The 20,017-nt window shown below is 39.4% G+C and overlaps 1 protein-coding gene across 1 annotated transcript in view; it reads right to left on the minus strand.

Moving 5' to 3' along the window:
* Positions 1-5,395: 5,395 nt before the first annotated feature.
* The window catches only part of COQ2 (coenzyme Q2, polyprenyltransferase), a 19,103-nt gene continuing 4,481 nt past the window's right edge, over positions 5,396-20,017 (minus strand). Inside the window, exons 2-7 of the mRNA XM_027087561.1 lie at positions 19,363-19,529; positions 15,044-15,165; positions 13,213-13,298; positions 11,461-11,594; positions 8,115-8,303; positions 5,396-6,061 (exon numbers count right to left, since the gene is read on the minus strand). Of these exons, the coding sequence (XP_026943362.1) occupies positions 5,897-6,061; positions 8,115-8,303; positions 11,461-11,594; positions 13,213-13,298; positions 15,044-15,165; positions 19,363-19,529 (863 nt within the window). The 3' untranslated portion in view covers positions 5,396-5,896. The remainder of the gene's footprint in view (positions 6,062-8,114; positions 8,304-11,460; positions 11,595-13,212; positions 13,299-15,043; positions 15,166-19,362; positions 19,530-20,017) is intronic.

Here is a 20,017-nt window from a genome sequence, read left to right on the forward strand (position 1 = left end):
AGCATAAATCTATATGTGGATGGATAAAATTTTAGCTTCTAGTTTAATTAGCATAACAACAATGTGATTGCATTTTGACTGTTTTGACTGTTTTCACCTTAACTTGATGAAAAGACTTCCATTCAGTTTTTGTGTGTGAGTGGTATAATTAACATACAGTAAAATTCATCTCTGTGTGTATATACATTTCTCTGCATTTTGACAAATGTATACAATTGTGTAAAATCATTGCAATCAAGATACAGAACAGTTCCAGCATTCCTCCAAACTCCCTCGTGCCTTTTTATAGTCAACCTCTCCCCTGACTGCCAGTTTCTTGCGGCAACTGATTTGTTTTCTATCCCCATAGTTTTACCTTTACCAGGATATCATATAGATGGAATCCTACAGTACCCTGCTTTTGGAGTCTGGTTTCTTTCACTTGGTATAATGCGTTTGAGACCCATGCACGTGGCTGCCTCGATCAGTAATTTGTTCCTTTTTACTGCTGAGTAGTGTTCCATCATATATATGTGCCACAGATTATTTACCCTTTATCAGTTGAAGGACATTTGGGTTTTTTTCCAGTTTGGGGTGATTATAAATTGAGCTACTGTAAACATTCATGTGCAGGTTTTTGTGTGAACCTGCTCCCTTTTCTCTTGGGTAAATGCCTAGGCATGGGATTGCTGGGTCAATTGGTAAAGGCAGAATTAACTCTAAGAAACTGCCACACTCTTTTCAAAAGTGGTGACACCGTTTGCACCTTCTAGCAGCAGCCTCACCGCCATGTGTTAAAATGCAGCATGGCTCTGGAAATAAATAAGAAATCTGACCTTGTTGTTCCTTGAATCTGCTTGGTTTGTCCCTATTTCCGGGCTTCGCACTTGCTGTTCCTTCCTGCTGGAGCACATCCGCACCTGTTACTGTAATTTCATTCACATCTGACTCTGAAGGAGGGCCTACCTGTACACACAATAAACACCAGCCAGGAATAAAACCGAGGCACTCAGAAACCCGAAGGCAGGGATGGGGAGAAATTATGAAACTGCATACCTTTTTCCTACTTTCTTTTGCACATCATGAGATCTTAACAATTTTCAGTTAGTAATTAATTAATTTGTGTTAAAAACTTTATTGTTTTCAGGAATTCCCTGGCGGTCCAGTGGTTAGGACTCCGTGCTTTCACTGCCGAGGGCCTGGGTTCAATCCCTGGTCAGAGAACTAAGAACAAGCTGCACAGCCAAAAAAAACTTTCTTGTTTTCAAGTGAATTTATTTAAAATATTCATTGAGTATTTATTATGTTATGTCAGAGACGTAAACTCATTCTTTATTTTATTTTATTTTTTTTCTGTACGCGGGCCTCTCACTGTCGTGGTCTCTCCCATTGCGGAGCACAGGCTCCGGACACACAGGCTCAGCGGCCATGGCTCACGGGCCCAGCCACTCCGCGGCATGTGGGATCTTCCCGGACCGGGGCACAAACCTGTGCCCCCTGCATTGGCAGGCAGACTCTCAACCACTGCACCACCAGGGAAGCCTGAGACAGATCATTTTTAAATCCACGAGAAGGGTACTATTATTAGCCCCATTTGAGAAACAGAACCACAGGGAGATCAGGTAACTGGCAGGTGTTAAAAGAGAGATTCAAACCCAGGCAAGCTGTCACCTGGACTTGCATTCTTAACCACTGCTCTACTGGTGCCAATGAAGAGCTCTGGCGGTTCAGAGGACAGCTCAATAGAGCTCAAATAGTTGTTTTAGTTTCCTTGTTGATGTTGCAACAAATTACCACAAATTTAGTGACTTAAAACCACACAAATTTATGATCTTGCAATTCTGGAGGTCAGAAGTCCAAACTCAGTCTCACTGGGCTAAAGTCAAGGTGTCAGCAGGGCTGGTTCCCTCTAGGGGCTCAGAGGGGAGAATCTGTGTCCTTGTCTTTTTCAGCTTCTAAAGGCCACCTGTGTTTCTTGGCTTGCAAACCCTTTCTTGCGTCACTCTAACCTGTTGCTTCTATCATCACATCTGCTACTACGGACTTTGACCTTCTTTCCTCCCTCTTGTAAAGATCTTTGTGATTACACTGCACCCACCCAGATAAACCAGGATAATCTCCCTTTCTCAAGGTCCTTCTCAATTACATCTGCAAAGCCCCTTTCCATATAAGGAAATATATTTGCTGGCTCTGGCATTAGGACATGGACATCTTTGGAAGGTTGTATTCAGCCTACCACTGTTATGAACACTGTAAGGGCTAGAACTTGTGCTTTGAGACAAAAAAGCAGAGTTGGGGTGGAAAAGGGAGCACTTTCTAGTAAACTGCATTGGTAGAGTATCTTTTCTGCGCAGTTCAGTACTACAGTACAGCTTCATATTAAGTTTGCTTGGGCTGCCATAACAAAACACCACAGACAGAGTGGTTAAAAAACACATTCATATTCTCACTGTTCTGTAGGCCAGAATTCTGAGATCAAGGTGTTGGAAGGGTTGGTTTCTTCTGAAGCCTCTTTCCTTGGCTTGTAGATGGCAGTATTCTCCCTGTGCATTCACACAGTCATCTCTCTGTGTACAAGTGTCTCTTTGTGTGTCCAAATTTCCTCTTGTAAGGACATGTAATGGTTTAGGGTGCACCCTAATGACCTCATTTTAACTTAATAACCTCTTTAAAGACCTTATCACCAAATATGGTTACATTCTGAGTTACTGGGGGCTAGGACTTCACTATATGAATTTCAGGGCAATACAATTCAGCCCATCACAGGCTTTAACATATACCAACTCTGTTTAATGTTCACAACAGCTCAGGCTTGGCAGATGAGGTGGTGGCTGTGAGGGAGGTTCATCACTGGTCTGAGGTCTCCCGCTGGCAAGTATTACAGGGAGAATTCTCACACAGGCCTGTTTGCCCTGAAGGCCAGGTCCTAGTCATCCTACCAGCTGCTAGCTTGACAGCAGAAGTGCTGACAGTGAAGAGACCAGCCCAAGGGCGAGAGTGTATCTTGATTTGGGGAAAATGGTAGGGCCTAACTGTGGAGGCCTTTACAACCTGCAAGAGGTATAAAGCAATTCAGCAAAGTTCAGGAAGCAGGAGAGGCAGCGCTTGTGATGCAATTTTCAGACAGCAAGCCAAATTTCCTATAGCTTCCACCCTACCTCCAACCTCACCATAAACTTATATTAGGTAAGTGTTCAGCTTACAAAGTTCTTTCACACCCTTGCTCTTTACAACCTCACGGTGACTCTACAGCAGAAAACTAGGGCAAGGGCCCACTCCATTGATCAAATTTCCCAAGACAAGAGTGGTAGTTTCACTTATCTTGTTATAATTCCTGTCATGACTACACAGGAGATAGACAACCCTGATACCAGACAGATGATGGATGTACTTCTTTCCAACCCTGAATTGCTTAAAGTCTGTGATTTTAGAAGCAAATAATCTATTTCAGTTTTTCCCCCTTAACTGCCCCTTACCCATTTATATTACTTTCTCAGCCTTTCTACCTGGCGGGGAGAAATGAAAAGGAACTAAAACAATTCAATTAAGCTTAAGCAGCTTTTTGAGAGCAAGATAATTTTTTTTAATATCTTTATTGGAGTATAATTGCTTTACAATGTTGTGTTGGTTTCTGCTGTATAAGGGAAAAACAGATTCCTTTTGGATCTTCTCCTCTGCCACTTATCCTGGTCAAAATTCTTCCAGACCTTACACCTGCAAAAAAGGCATTTAGAGATCAACATTTTTCTGCTATGAGAAGTGGTATATTTTTAAGAGGCATAACCCTTTTCTAAGCCCAATTTTTTTTTCCTGGTTCTCACTTCATTCATTGTTGAAGATATCCCCCATCTGTTTAAACTCCCTATTTTTTATTATTACTATATTTTCTAGAAAAATTGTGTAAATTTTGCTAAGTAAATCTTTTCGGGGGGGTGGGGTTGGATGATATTTGTAAGAAAACAGAAATCAACAAAGATTTAAATTTTATGTATCCTGGTACAGTGTCAGGATTAGATAAAATAGTGACCAAATGTATTTCCCTAAAAATAGGGTACAAAGTTTCTATTTCTTCTCCTCTTCAACTCATTGCTGCTATAGCAGAGTACAATTACAGCTGCTACTACTGTCCGAAGTCTAAACACTCACACTCAGTGGTTTAGTGTTTGCCGAATAAGCAGTTAAATACATTTTCCTATGCTCATTTATCTGTGCCTGGCATGTGTAAGTGCTCTGTGTCAGCTGCATCACATCATCCTCACTACCATCATTGAGCAATTTTGTGTTTACTGCTGCCCATAACCCATCTCCATTGTGGGCAGCAGTAAACACACTACACCCCACTGTTCATGACAGCCACTTAAATCAAGTAAGACATATTTTAGGTTGAGAGTTGTAAGTTGTGAAGAGAAAAAAAAAACCCAATAATATAGGTAGTGTAGGTAGTATCTGTAAATGAATTTTTTCAATATATTTTATTTATTTTTTAAAATTTATTTATTTTGGGCTGCATTGGGTCTTCGTTGCTGCGCGTGGGCTTTCTCTAGTTGCGGCGAGCGGGAGCTACTCTTCGTGATGGTGCGCGGGCTTCTCACTGCAGTGGCTTCTCTTGTTGCAGAGCACAGGCTCTAGGCGCGTGGGCTTCAGTAGTTGTGGCTCGCGGGCTCTAGAGTGCAGGCTTAGTAGTTGTGGCTCCCGGGCTCTAGAGCGCAGGCTCAGTAGTTGTGGTGCACGGGCTTAGTTGCCCCGCAGCATGTGGGATCTTCCCGGACCAGGGCTGGAATCCATGTCCCCTGCATTGGCAGGCAGATTCCTAACCACTGTACCACCAGGGAAGCCCCTGTAAATGAAATTTTAGAAACAATGGCTAAGAAAACCCTCTTTGAGAAGGTGACATTTAGGAAAAGACCTGCAGTGAAGGACTAAGACATAATTCAAGGAGAGCACTGTAGGCAAAGGAAATTGTACATGTAAAGGCCCTCGGTTGAGTCTGTCCAGCCTGTTGAGGCGCAGTGTGGAGGCCAGCAGGGCTGCAGAGGGGTGTGAGTGGAGGAGCCACAGACAAGGCCAGATCATGGTGGGCCTAGCAGGTGACAAGACTTTTAGCTTGTACTGAGTGACCTGGGAAGATCCTGGAGGGTTCTGAGAAGAAGAATGACATGACCTTATAGAGGTTTTAAGAAAATCATTGTGGCTGCTGTGTTGAGAATATTCTGAAGGGGGTAAGGAAAAAACAGTTACTACACCTAGCCAACATACCGCTATCCTATCAATTACAATCACCTGAGATAAAAAATAAATAAATAGAAATTAAAATCATCATTAGTGACTGTCTGCCCATTCTGGTCACTATGGTTGTATACAGAGACCTCTCAAATAAATGTCAGGGTTGGTAACAAACAGCAGTATGTACAGGTACAACAGGTAAAAAATTTTATTTACTGATTTAAATTCTCCTAAAATATAAAAAACAGAACGGTTTCCTGAATTACAGCTTTTGGCAGTAAGTAAAGGTCAACGCAAAGAACAATAAGCCTCAACTTCCTGTAGCAGCTTTTATTTTGCCCTAAAAAGAGAGTCCATTTTCCTACAAAGACAGTCATTTTGATGAGACACACATCAAGTTTTCTTCTAAAGTGCCAAAACTCATATAATTCCTGTAACTGCAGATGAGAATTATAACTTAAATACTCCAGGTGATCGCAAATCCTGAAGAGTTCCTGGTTTCTGTGATGGGGAAGAATTTGACTAGTACATAGTTGAACTAAAATCCAGGCAAAAATGCTCTACAACTTCATCTACTGGTTTGTAATTCATTAACATATTGTAAGACTGTTATTCAAATCTAGTTATGTGGTAATAAGACCTGAGAGTATTTTGTAAAAGTTTGTTTTAAAAATCCCCAGATAAACTTAATTTGCTAATTTTCTACTCTATTATCTATATTTTTCTTTGTTTTATCTGTCTCCTTTTCTTTCCACAAATTCCCAAGGACAATTCCTAAAAAAATTATTAGTCCTATTGTTCGGTTGGAGGTGAATTTATCCCAACAATCCTCAGGTCTGTGGATGTCCAGAGTGTAAATCTATAAGAAAAGAATACATGCCATGTTAGAACACAGTATGGACTTCCAGGCATCACAAATAAACACATCAATGTGAAGAAGATAACAGCACTTTGTTATAGAATTTTAAGCAATGGGAAGCCTTTAATATACCCCAGATTGTTTTCCAATGCAGAAAAAATCTACCATATCTCTCAATGGATATCATCTAAGCTAAAAACTTGCACTTGACGGGTGCACGAACACTCTGAGAGGCAACGCATGCTATTTTTAATTCTATTTTGAAAGTTCTTCCTTAAACTGATTGATCTAAAATCTGCTCTCTATAACTCCTACCCTCCAGTTTAGCTCTATTCTTCAGAGCAATGTTTCTCAACAGAGGAACAAGTTACATTTGGGCAGGACAACTCTCTACCGTGCAGGGCTGTCTACTGCATCAAGAGATATTTAATGTACCTGGCCCTCGCTCACTAAATGCCTGTAGTGGTCCCTCCCCAGTCTATTTATGATACCCCAAAATACCCCCATAGATGTTAAAATCTCCCTCCCATCCCCACATAGAGAAGGGCACCTAAAATCCTAGATCTGCAGGTAGCGACCAAACATACTCTCTTTTCTCCACAGTTGTCCTGCAAATATATTGAGAAAGTCTCATGTCCCTATTTTACGCTTCCCTGGACTTAAGCATCGGAAGCCCTCAACTATTCTTTATTATGTGACCTGCAGGCTTAAAATTATCATGATTTCCTTTCTCCAAATACTAGAAGACTATGTCCATCTTAAAGTACCGTGTCAAGGACTAGGCAGAGGACCACAAAGGCAATTCAGAATATAAAGTGGGTTCCAAATATTTCCTATATTTGTGATTATCCCCATAATTTTTGCCTTCCTCTGTTAATATCCAGGCGCTTAAATATTGCTAAGCATCCATTATCCTAACCAGACAATCAACTGATGATAACAACTCCCGTGGAGCTGAGTAATGACCAAAAGGAGATGCTGAGAAATTCTGAAGAGGAAAATGGTGAAATGTGGAGAATCACTAATTCAAACCTTTTAGCTTTCCTGGTGAGGAAAACAATGAAGGTGATATAGTATGTGGTTTACTTTATGGACATCAGATTTTAGTTTCCTTCATACCATGTTATGCAAGTCCTGCTTACACATGCACCGATCTGTATAAAATAGATCATCTAAATACAGGCTTACTAGCATCTTCTCGATTTTGTCCAAAGAAAATAACAGTAATACTGATGCAAAAATACAGTCCATTTACAAGCAACCTATTTAATTAAATTCTACTTAGTTTATTCATTTTACAGAAGTCAGTGATGTAGACCTGCCATATAAACAAGTGGGGCTGAGGTGCTGGGTGAACATCCTGGCAGTTTCCTACTGTGTAGGCAGAACTCTGACATCTTCCCATTTTGTGTCTTATCTTGCCTTGGCCCCTGTGCCAGTGTGACTCAAACATATGAATGATTAGTTTGCTAACCATCAATAGATGCCCACATTTAAACAATACAGTTGTGTTGACCAGTTTGCTTTCAGAGTAATTCAACTCAACCCACAACCTTAAGACATTGCTCAAATTTCTCTAGACACACATCAGAAATAATTCTAGGAAAATTAGAAGGAAAAAAAATATCTAGGTTTAGGTTTACATTATTTCTCTAAAATAATACAGCTAGCTTTCTTATATGACATATTGGGGCAGTTCAAGGCAGTACAAGCCAAGTAGTTGTTTAAGGAATTAACTTGCTTGGTAAACACAGAGGGCATTTTGTTTAAATAGTTTTCTTTTTGGGGGGGGGAGTGGTTTTCTTTTTTTTTGCAGTATGAGGGCCTCTCCCGTTGCGGAGCACAGGCTCCGGACGCGCAGGCTCAGCGGCCATGGCTCACAGGCCCAGCTGCTCCGCGGCATGTGGGATCTTCCTGGACCGGGGCACGAACCCGTGTCCCCTGCCTCGGCAGGCGGACTGTCAACCACTGCGCCACCAGGGAAGCCCTGTTTAAATAATTTTTATAATTTACACCAAAGAAAAAAGAGGGAAAGATATGGAAAAGATCAAACCTGGTGAGCCAGATGGGCCCCTACAGCAGCCAGAGCAGTGTAGTAGGGCACAGTTTGACCAATGTTCACTCCCACCAGGCTCAGTGCCCCCAGCATCGCCACAGTGAAGCCACTGAGCCACTGCTTGGTATCTTCACGGAACAGCAGTGCCGTGGACTTAAGCCCGATCAGAGCATCATCTCTCTTGTCCTAACATGAGAAAGTAGTAAGAAATTGCCTGGATTTTACTGAGATTTAATTCACATATCATAAAGTTTACCATTTTGAAGTATGTAATTCAGTGGTTTTAGTATATTCACAAGGTTGTGCAACCATCACTACCATCTAATTCCAGGAGAAACTGTCTTTTAAAGAACATGACAGTAACTCAGAAACAGTTGATCAAAAATGAATGTGCAGGCCAAATCAAAGTTAAATGTTACTGCTAAAATTATCTTCCAGACCTATTTCTACATATCATCGTACTTTTATGACCCTATACTGACTTTCAACTATACTTTTACTAATAAATTAGAAGTCAGACTCTAATTCTTCACATAGCTCTTCTTTACTTCAGAGTTTTCAAATCTCAATAATTTCTTATACATTTTAGTTTCAATCTTGCTAAAATCACACATGTGGAAAAATGCTCACTTGCCACCTAACCACATCCATTCAGATTTCACTTCTGGCTCAGTTTATTCCTTGCCTCTCCCATCAAATCCTTCCTGTTTAAGTAGAGCTAGGTCCTGATGATACACTCACATCTGGCTGACTGGTCTCCTCCAGCAACTTTATTTGTAAGCATTTCCATATAATGTTGTAATCACAGTCATGTGACATCAGAGGCTGCATGCAAAGTGGGTACAGAGGGAATGTACCTCAACATAATAAAGGCCATATATGACAAACCCAAAGCAAACATACTCAATGGTGAAAAACTGAAAGCTGTCCTTCTAAGATCAGAAACAAGATGAGGATGCCCACTCTTGCCACTTTCATTCAACATAGTATTGGAATTCTCAGCTAGAGCAATTAGGCAAGAAAAAGAAATAAAAGACACCCAAATTGTAAAGGAAGAAGAAAAACAATCACTATTTGCAGGTGACATGGTTTTATATACAGAAAACCCTAAAGTGGCCACCAAAAACCTATTAGAAATTATAAACACATACAGTAAAGCTGTAGGGTACAAGATCAATATACAAAAATCTGTTGTGTTTCTATATACTAAAAGTGAGCTCAAAGAGAGAGAAATTAAGAAAATAATCTCATTTACAATCACAACAACAACAGCAAAATACCTAGGAATAAATTTAACCATGGAGGTGAAAGACCTGTACTCTGAAAACTATGAGACATTGTTAAAAGAAATGAAGAAGACAAATGGAAAGATATTCCGTGCTCTTGGATTTGAAGAATTAAAATTATTAAAATATCCATACTGCCTAAAGCAATCTACAGATTCAATACAATCCCTATCAAAATACCAACAACATTTTTCACAGGAATAGAACAAAAAAATCCTAAAATTTGTATGGAACCACAAAAGACCCTGAAAAACCAAAGCAATCTTGAGAAAAAACAACAAAGCTGGAGGTATCATACTTCCTGATTTCAAATTATACTACAAAGCTATCGTTATCAAAACAGCATGGTATTGGCAGAAAAACAGACACACACAGATCATTGGAAACAGAATTGAGAGCCCAGAAATAAGCCCACCCATATATGAACAATTAATTTACAACAAAGGAGCAAAGAACATAAAATGGAAAAAGGACAGTCTCTTCAACAAACGGTGCTGGGAAAACTGGACAGCCACATGCAAAAAATGAAACTAGACCACTATCTTATACCATACATAAAAATTAACTCAAAATGGATTAAAGGGGCTTCCCTGGTGGCGCAGTGGTTGGGAGTCCGCCTGCCGATGCAGGGGATGCAGGTTTGTGCCCCGGTCCGGGAGGATCCCATGTGCCGCAGAGCGGCTGGGCCCATGGGCCATGGCCGCTGGGCCTGCGCGTCCGGAGCCTGTGCTCCGCAACGGGAGAGGCCACAGCAGTGAGAGGCCCGTGTACCACACACACACAAAAAAAGGATTAAAGACTTGAATGTAAGACTTGAAACCACAAAATTCCCAGAAGAAAACATAGGCAGTACACTCCCTGACATCAGTCTTAGCAATATCTTTCTGGATATGTCTCCGCAGGTAAGGGAAACAAAAGCAGAAATAAATAAATGAGCCTACAACAAACTAAAAAGCTTCTGCACAGCAAAGGAAACCATCAATAAAATGAAAAGACAATCTACCACATGGGAGAAGATACTGGCAAATCATATATCCGGTAAGGTGTTAATATCCAGAATATATAAAGAACTCATCAACCAAAAAACAAATAACCCAATTAAAAAATGGGCAGAGGATATGAATAGAATGCCCTGAAGAAATTTTCTAAGGAAGACATACAGATGGCCAATAGGCACGTGAAAAGATGTTCAACATCACTAATTAATAGGGAAATGCGAACCAAAACCACGATGAGATATCATCTCATGCTTGTTAGAATGGCTATCTAAAAGACAGGAATATAACTAGTGTTGACAAGGATGTGGAGAAAGAGGAGCCCTTGTGCACTGTTGGTGGGAATATAAATACGGAATAACAGTAAGGAGATTCCTCAAAAAGTTAAGAATAGAACTACCATATGGTCCAGCTATTCCACTTCTGGATATTTACCTGAAGAAAACAAAGACACTAATTCAAAAAGATATATATGTACCCCAATGTTCACTGCAGTGTTATTTACAAGCCAAGATATGGAAACAATGTGAGTGCCCATCAACAGATGGATGGATAAACATGTGGTATATACATACAGTGGAATACTACTCAGCCATAAGAAGATAAAATCTTGCCAACTGCAACAACATAGATGGATCTTGAGGGTATTATGCTAAGTAAAGTAAGTCAGACAGAAAAAGACAAATACCACTATGATTTCACTTATGTGTGGAATATTAAAAGAAAGAGAGAAATAAACGAACAAACAAAATAAAACTAACACATAGATACACAGAATAGATTAGGGGTAACCAGAGGGGAAAGGGGAAGGGGGAGGGCAAAATGGGTAAAGGGGGTCAATGGTATGGTGATGGATGGAAACTAAACTTTTGATGCTGAGTATGCTGTAGTGTATACAGAAGTCGAAATATAATGTTGTACACATGACACATATAATGTTACTTCAATTTTTTTTAAAAGCCTAAAGAAAAAAAACTTTCCCTTTAATTTAGTACTTATTTTTAAAGTTCTTAAAAAATAATAACAGTTAAGCCAAAGTTATGAAAAAGAATATTTCTTTACCTGATGAGCATAGATAGTATCGTATATTAGAGTCCACATAATTCCAGAAAAATAAAGAGGAAGGCAAACAGATGGATCACAGGAGCCCTTGACAGCAGACCATCCAAGTAATGCTCCCCAATTAAAAGTCAATCCTATAATTAGTGAAACAGAAAGAGGAGAAAAGTCTAAATGTACTTTAGAATTCCAAAGGGAAGGAGAGAGGCATCAGCATGTATTAAATGCTTCTATGTATTAGGCTCTGTGTATGCTGTTTTCTCCCTTAAATTTTCTCAAGTCTCTCATGTGGTAGTTATTAGCTACATTTTACAAAAAAGGAAAACAGAACCAGAAAGGTTAAATAACAATTAAAATAACAGAGCTAACAGAAAGAATAATATCTCCCTGATAAATAGGAGGTTTCATGAGAACAACATTTATCCTACCTAGTATGACGACTGGCACCAATGATAAATAGTATTAGATGCTAGAGTTTGAACTTAGACCTATCTGAGTCAAACTCCTGTGTTTTTTCCATTATTGCTCTATTTCCCCTTTAAGTTACAGAAACAAGAGTTAGACAGGAACACTTGTTCTTCAAGTCCACCCTGAGGACTGTAAACAAACTCCACATGGTGACAACTCCTAAATATCTATGTGTAAGCCTAATCACTTCCCTCAGCTTCAGACTAGATACTGAATTGCCTGCTAGACATCTCCACCTGCAAGTCCCTCAGGTACACTGACATGCATGCTCTGTGGGGCCACAGAGGAGAGGTACTTCATCAACTGAGGAGGAGGGATTCTAAGTGGAAACAGGCAATGAGGAGGAGAAAAAGGGTTTCTGAGATGTTTGGGACCCACTGACTTTGAGGTATCTGAGGGACTTGCTCCTTCAAGATGATGAATGTGTTTCAGTCATGTTTATTTTCCTAGTACCTGGTGTGATTCCTGGCACAAAGTAAAAGTCAGGGTTTCAATAAATATTTAAAGTAAAAATACTAGTTTTCTTAATACTCTATTCTAGGAATAGAACAGAAAAGTCTAGGAGTAGATATTTTTGCAATAGGTTTCGACTTACCTACCTATCTTCCTCTATCTGCCAACAAATATTTATTGAATACCTGTGATGTGCCAAGCACCATGTTAGATGCTGCACCATCCATATATAAAGAATGCTTTATCTTCTAGGTGTTTACAATTTATTAATGGGAAGAGAGGGTAGGCTCTCAATATCTTCCTGTTGAATTAGTGCTGTTGAAACGAGTAAGTGTCACATTAGAGTGCTATGGGAGCCCAGGAGGGACTGGCTAACTTTCTTCTGGTAAGTTTAAGGAAGGCTTCCCAGAAAGGGAGCTAAGCTATCACACACTTCAACTCTTGTTCTCCTGCCTCAGAGTGCTTTCTATTCCAATCCCCAAAATCTTCAGGGCATCTAGATCAACTACCTAAAGAGAGCGGTGAAGTCAAGGGGCTAATTTTCTTTCTTCATGACATACCTAGATTTTTAAGAGCATTTCAGAAAATAATAATGATGATATCTTAGCAGATGTCCAAGATTTTTTAGCCAATAAAAATGGCTAATTGCCCTCCATTAAAACATGAAAATCTATTCCTGGTTTGGAAAATTTCATGACTGACTTAACATTTTATCTCTGCCACATCACACACACACACACACACACACCCCACACACATGCATTGATTGATATTATATATAAAAGTATAGCTTGAGGGTATTGAAGGAAATACTTATAGTTATTTCAAGCTCACCCAAGGCTAACTGAGGCCAGTATGTAATTCTCTTCATTAGCGGGTAGGTGATGACAAGAAGTAGGGATGCTGCTCCAAGAGCTATACTGAAATCAAGAAAAAACATGAAAAAGATTAATATCACCATCTCTTAAAAATCGGTAAATAAGGAGCTTCCCTGGTGGCGCAGTGGTTGAGAGTCCGCCTGCCGATGCAGGGGACATGGGTTCGTGCCCTGGTCCGGGAGGATCCCACATGCCACGGTGTGGCTGGGCCCGTGAGCCATGGCCACTGAGCCTGCGCATCCGGAGCCTATGCTCCGCAACAGGAGAGGCCACAACAGTGAAAGGCCCTCGTATCGCCAAAAAAAAAAAAAAAAACGGTAAATAAGGCAATAATAGCAACACTAATGAGGAAATGATTTATCTAAATTGTATTTTTTGTAAAATTCTCTTCCTAGACGTTTATTCCTGGACTTTAATTAACATAAAGGGTGATTAGAAAATATCTTAAGTGTTACAAACAATGAAACAAAATAAGAATAGCTAACACATACATTGCTTTCACGTATTAGGACTGTTTTTTTTTTTTTTTTTTTTTTTTGCGGTATGTGGCCTCTCAGTGTTGTGGCCTCTCCCGTTGCGGAGCACAGGCTCTGGATGCGCAGGCTCACCGGCCATGGCTCACAGGCCCAGCTGCTCCGCGGCATATGGGATCTTCCCGGACCGGGGCACGAACCCGTGTCCCCTGCATCGGCAGGCGGACTCTCAACCACTGCGCCACCAGGGAAGCCCATTAGGACTGTTTTAACTGCTCTACATATGTTAATTCATTATAACCTTCACCACAACCTTACGAGGCAGGTAGTTTTATTCTACTTGTTTTTTTGCAGATGAAAAAACTAAAGTCAAAGAGAGAAAGTAATTTGCCAATTGTTATACAGCTAGTCAGTAGCAGGGCCAGGAAGCAAACCTAAGGCATCTGGCCCCAGTATCCAACATAATACGCCCCATGTGCTGCTGCCTAAATGTTGCTTTCAAACATTAAGATAGCTAGTAAACTGAGATGTCCTAACAGAGAATTCGAGTCAAGATATCCCTCCCTATATGCACAAGGGGTTACTTCTCTAGAAGAGGATAAGGTCACAAAGTACCTATGAAAGGATGACAGTCAGATAAGATGTTTTTAGGAAGCTCACAGCTCACTTAACACTACCCCTCCAGGAATAACCTTTCAAAGTGTTTTCACTTGACTGAAGCTATCAGAACAAGATATACAATTAAGTCTAGTCTCTATAAAATATGCTTATTTGCTGAACTCTTTTTTGTCTTATTGAAGCACTATGTAAGCAGCCATCTGGTACACAAATGTCTAATTTTGTCTCTGTTTAAGAAGTATAAGAATGAGTTCTTTTTTCTTCTGTCATTGATTAGGAATACGACTCTGGGAAAGACCCAGTTCCTCTTTTTGCAAAGTAAGCATAATCACTTCTGCCTCTAACGCTTCAGAGATACTACCAGGATAAATAAAATTATACAAATGGGTATATACACACACTCCCACGCATGCACCTAGAAAACCTAGGAAAAGTGTCTTGAGTCCTTTAGGGAACACATAGTGCAAGTACTGGAGGTGGTGCAGAAAAAACGAAACACTGATCTCTTCATTCCTTTGGCTGAAAGCATTCTTGACTTTACATTGTGTGGTGACTTACTTACATTGCTAACTTTACAGATGCTTGATTAGGTAATAAACAACTTTGTAATACAGATATTTCTATTTTATTTTATATGTACTTCTATGTCAAAGGAAAGATTTTTTACATGATTATGAAAAAACACATATACTGTACCTGTAGTAATTCAGACACAGAAGAACACCCAGTGCCAAGGTCAGCTGTCCCCCAAGAAAAACAAAGGATTGAAAAGTTGAAATGTCTCCAGCAGCTATTGGGCGACTTGCTGTTCTTGTAACCTTAACAACATAAAAACAGATACCTTAGCATCGGGGAATAGCTCAATCATTTACTTAAACATTTACTCAAGAGACTGGCCCATGGTACGTACTAAGGCAGAAATATGAATAAAAGGTGAACATTGGAAGTACTACCATGAATCAAAACTTCTATTTAAAATAGCATTGAAAAGAACTAAAAATTCCCACCATTCATTCCTCTTTCTTTCCATCTCCTATCCCCATCTCCAAACAAACAAAACAAAGCAATTTCGTAATCTAACTATTTACCTATCCAGCTTAGCAAGTATATGTTCAATTTCCATGGAGCAAAGAGGGACAAAAATAATAAGAATTCTCAGGAAAGAGGAAAGTGCAGAGCATGTTAGATAAGGCTGATATCATGTAAATGCTTTGAGTATGGGAAGCACTGCAATCAGATATCAGACATGAAGAAAGAAGACAGATTATCTGAGTTTGAAAGTGGGAGTGCTTTTGCCAGTCTACGTAGGAATGGGGCTGTAATCTTATATTAACTGCACCCATATATAAAGGGCAAACTCACTGTAAGAATATAGGTAGAGCAATTATGTGAACAAGTAATATATATTGTTCTTTTCCTTCCAAGAGATCATGAAATGTGATTATTCTAAATTCAACCACAAATAAAGAGCATAACCAAAATTTTCAGCATTGCTGGAAGTTAAGAACTCAGGATCTGGGATTAGAGAGCCTAGCATTTGAATTCAATTCCATCACTTATTGGCTGTGTGAATTCTGGCAAGTTACTTGACCTCCCTCAGGCTTAGGTTATTTACCTATTTAAGGAAAAACAGAAAGAGAGGGAGACGTAATAATAGCACGTACCTTACAGAGTGAATGCAATGCCTGATGCAATAAATGTTAACTATAATTAATATAACATATTTTTGTATGATTTATAGCAAGGGTTTAGCAAACTATGGCCTGTGAGCCAAATCCAGCTTTCTGTCTGTTTTTGGTTGGAACCATGAGCTAACAATGGTTTTTACTTTTTTTGGTGGTTGAAAATAAACAAAGAAATAGTAATGTATTGTGCCACATGAAAATAAGAAATTCAAATTTCAGTGTCCACAAATAAAATTTTATTGAAAGAGACACACCCATTTTTTTACATATTGTATGTGGCTGCTTTCACGCTGTAACGGAGTGCAGTAGTTGCAACAAAGACTGTGTGGTCCACAAAGCCTAAAATATTTACTATCTGGTCCTTTACAGAAGAAATTTGCTGACCCAATTTATAGCATGCTTCACTGTGCAATAAAACAGTTTGTCAAAAACTGTAATGACTCATCTTGCTTAGTGCCAGAACTGGATATCTCATCCTTGATTTGGTCCCTGTAGCTTCAAGTGGGAATAATATTTATGTTCTTGTATTTGATTTAGGATATTATGATTATTCCTGCCAGTATTTGAATGCTAATAATCTAAGAGCTATATATGCATCACATCATTGAATCCTTGTAACAACTCTCTTTTAACCACTCACAAGTTCTTGCCATTTCTAAGTTTTAGGAAACTGAGGCAGAGTGGCTCAGTAACTTTCCAAGGTCACAGATACTAAGGTAGCACAGTCAGTCCAGTCCCACCAACCACAGTACTAACCACAAAATTACACTGCCCCTCCAGTACAATGGTAATTGCCTGGCTAGACTCGAGAGGTGAAAAACAAGCACTCCATCAAAAGAAAAAGAACGATGCAATATGATGATCAAAAAACATATTCTATGTGGCTTTTATGAAACTAGAATGCTCACAGCTTACAAAACCAAATCATTAATACCTGTGCATTGATATTATTTCAATGTTTATTGGACCTAATGTTTATCGCATGACTAGCAGATTACATACATCATCAACAAAACACAGTTAACCCAAATAACCTAATAGCAATTCACTTACCACTTAATGTGTTAGCAATTTACTTAGTCATCTAACATATTAAGCAAAACCCTCAGCCATAAACATACTGTCTTTAAGAAAATGTAAGGTAAGCATTACAATTTGACCAAGGTTTTTAACCCATTCTGTAAAAGAGATGCTCACAACATTTTAAAATTCATGTTAGCAAAACCATAGCTATACAATACTCATTTAAGTGCTTTGTTGTATGTCACCACAGACTGTAGATTCCTCTAATCAGAGAAAAATGGCATGGGGGAGATGTAAGATATCTAATCAGTTCCCTTTTATCTAGTGAGTATAAAAATCACTTAAGACAAAACTAAAATGGCTCTATTTCGTTAATTAAAAAAGTAGAAAATGTTAGTTGGTTTGATTATGTTATTTTTTTTAATTATTATTTTTTTTTGGCGGTACGCGGGCCTCTCACCGCTGTGGCTTCTCCCGTTGCGGAGCACGGGCTCCGGACGCGCAGGCTCAGCGGCCATGGCTCACGGGCCCAGCCCCTCCGCGGCATGTGGGATCTTCCCGGACCGGGGCACGAACCCGCGTCCCCTGCATCGGCAGGCGGACTCTCAACCAGTGCGCCACCAGGGAAGTCCTATGTTATTTTTTAATTAAACTTCTTTTGAGATAATTGTAGATTCACATGCAATTTTTTTTAAAAAAATCTCTGTATTATAAGAAATATAGAGATCCTATGTATCCTTTATTTAGTTTTCCCCAAGGGTAACATCTTGCAAAACTTTACAGTACAATATCACAACCAGGATTTTGACATTAGGCTGCTCTAAATGTGTTCAATAGTTATTTTGAAGTGATACTGGCCAGAAGCCTCATTAATATGGTTATGCAGATGAAAAACTGACCAGGATGTGCAAACCCCCAAAACAAGAAAGTACGCATCTCCTGGCATAGATCAAAGCATCCCAATGGTCAGCGAGACATAGAGATGCCTTAACATGCATCACCTGCCACTCTGCCACTATCCTACCCTCCAGCCACACACAAACCACATAGTTGCAGTTGTCAAGCATAATATATTTTATCTCACAGCCATGCCTCTGTGTCTGCTGTTTCCTCTGCCTAGAGTGACCTTCACCCTCCTGTCCAGGCTTTTTTTGCCATCTTAGTCTGTCATAGTTCCAAAGTCACCTTACCCCACCTCACCCCATCAAAACTTCTCTCTAACCCCCTGCATTATGCTAAGGTAAGGTAGGTGGTCTGCAGTAAGTGCCCTGTGGACACCATCTCTTGATAGCTACTAAACTGAAGTCAGCAATGTTGTCTTTCATCCACACAATCCTAGAACCTGTCACTGTGTCTCATAGATAGTAGGTATTCAATAAATGTTTTTGAATTTAAAAATTATTAATGTGACACTGTTCTATAAGCTAAAAATCATTATGGGTGTGCTTTGCTTAAGGAAAACTAAGACTTATATGAAAGGCAAACCAGGGAAGATTATTCACTTTATGTGAGTGTCACATGATTATTTACTTCACATAATTCACCCTGGATTTCTTATAAATTGAACATTTACTTGATTATTTACTCAAGCATTTAATGATTTTATACTTGTTATAGTATGTCTGCTGGAATAAAAGGCAAACAAGACAGACCATTCCCTTGAGAAAATAATGGTCTATTGAAGAACAAAGAAATAATTACACACATGCATTAGAACATGCATAGAAAATAATCTAGAGACATATGATGTATCAAACTTTAAATGAAGTTTTTTCTGGGGGCTTGGGGGAGGTGATAAGGAAGACTTGCATTTTCTATCCTTTCTATTTTTGTACTGTCTGAATTTTTCAGAATAAACATGTATTATTTTTCTAAGGAGAAAAAAATAAAATTATGTTTTTAAAAGAAATAATTATAGCAAATGCTAATAGGGTTGCCTTGATTCATTTAAATTAAGATCTGACATATATCTCAAAGGAAGGGATGACAGTTCTTTTAGACACCCAAAGGTTCAGAATGGAATTTTCACCTTCACTCCCAACATCCTTTCTCTGGCCTTCCAAATTCTAATTCGTTTTGTAAAAATGATGTACACACCTTGCCCCCATGGCCGCTCCTCTGTTGAGAAAGGAAGCACACCGCACTTTGCAACACCAGCTATTCAACTGATACTGGCACTTCTTACGCTGGATTTCAGTGAGGACGCTAAATGATCCTGTTGCTTTATGTGGCATTCAAAAGTGATGCCACCATCTTACTCTGCAGAATTGAGAGGAGCCTCTCTGTTCCCTTCTGGGACGAATCTACCTTTTTATCGTAGTCCTGGTCCCACATGTCATTAATAGTACAGCCTGCTCCACGCATCAGAACAGCTCCAGTGCCAAAGAGGGATAACATGTACCAATCTGGAAAACAACCTGGTTCAGCTGCCAGACCAATGCTCCAAGTACATGGCAGGTACAGTAGCCAGGTTCCTAAGCAAAATAAAAAGACAAAAAAAGTACAAATTAAGTTAGCTGTTTTCATTTGTTTGAAATGCTGTATCCAAAAGAAGTAAGGAACACAAAGTCAAAAACACATGACAAAACTGGGAAAATAAGCTTGCAACTCATATAACAGAGGACTATTCTCCCTAATATATAGGGTTCCCAGAAACTGAAGACAGATCAAAAGCCTGATCGAAAAATGGACAAAAAACATAATAGAAAATACAAATGGCTCTTATACCAATGAAAAGATACTCAACTTTGATAAATACACATGAAAATTACATTGAGATAACATTTTCCACCTAGCAGACTGGCACAACCCAAAGGCTGACAACATACTCTGGGGAGCTGGATAGTCATATATGTCTGATGAGGTTGCAAATGTTCCAGTTCCTATGGAGGGTAAGCTGAAGAGTTTTCCTATACGTGTGTGTGTGTGTGTGTGTGTGTGTGTGTGTGTGTGTGTGTGTGTG

This window comes from Aethalodelphis obliquidens, unplaced genomic scaffold (genome assembly GCF_003676395.1).
Source record: "Aethalodelphis obliquidens isolate GAN/ISIS:26980383/991018 unplaced genomic scaffold, ASM367639v1 scaffold59, whole genome shotgun sequence".
NCBI classification, from domain to species: Eukaryota; Metazoa; Chordata; class Mammalia; order Artiodactyla; family Delphinidae; genus Aethalodelphis; species Aethalodelphis obliquidens.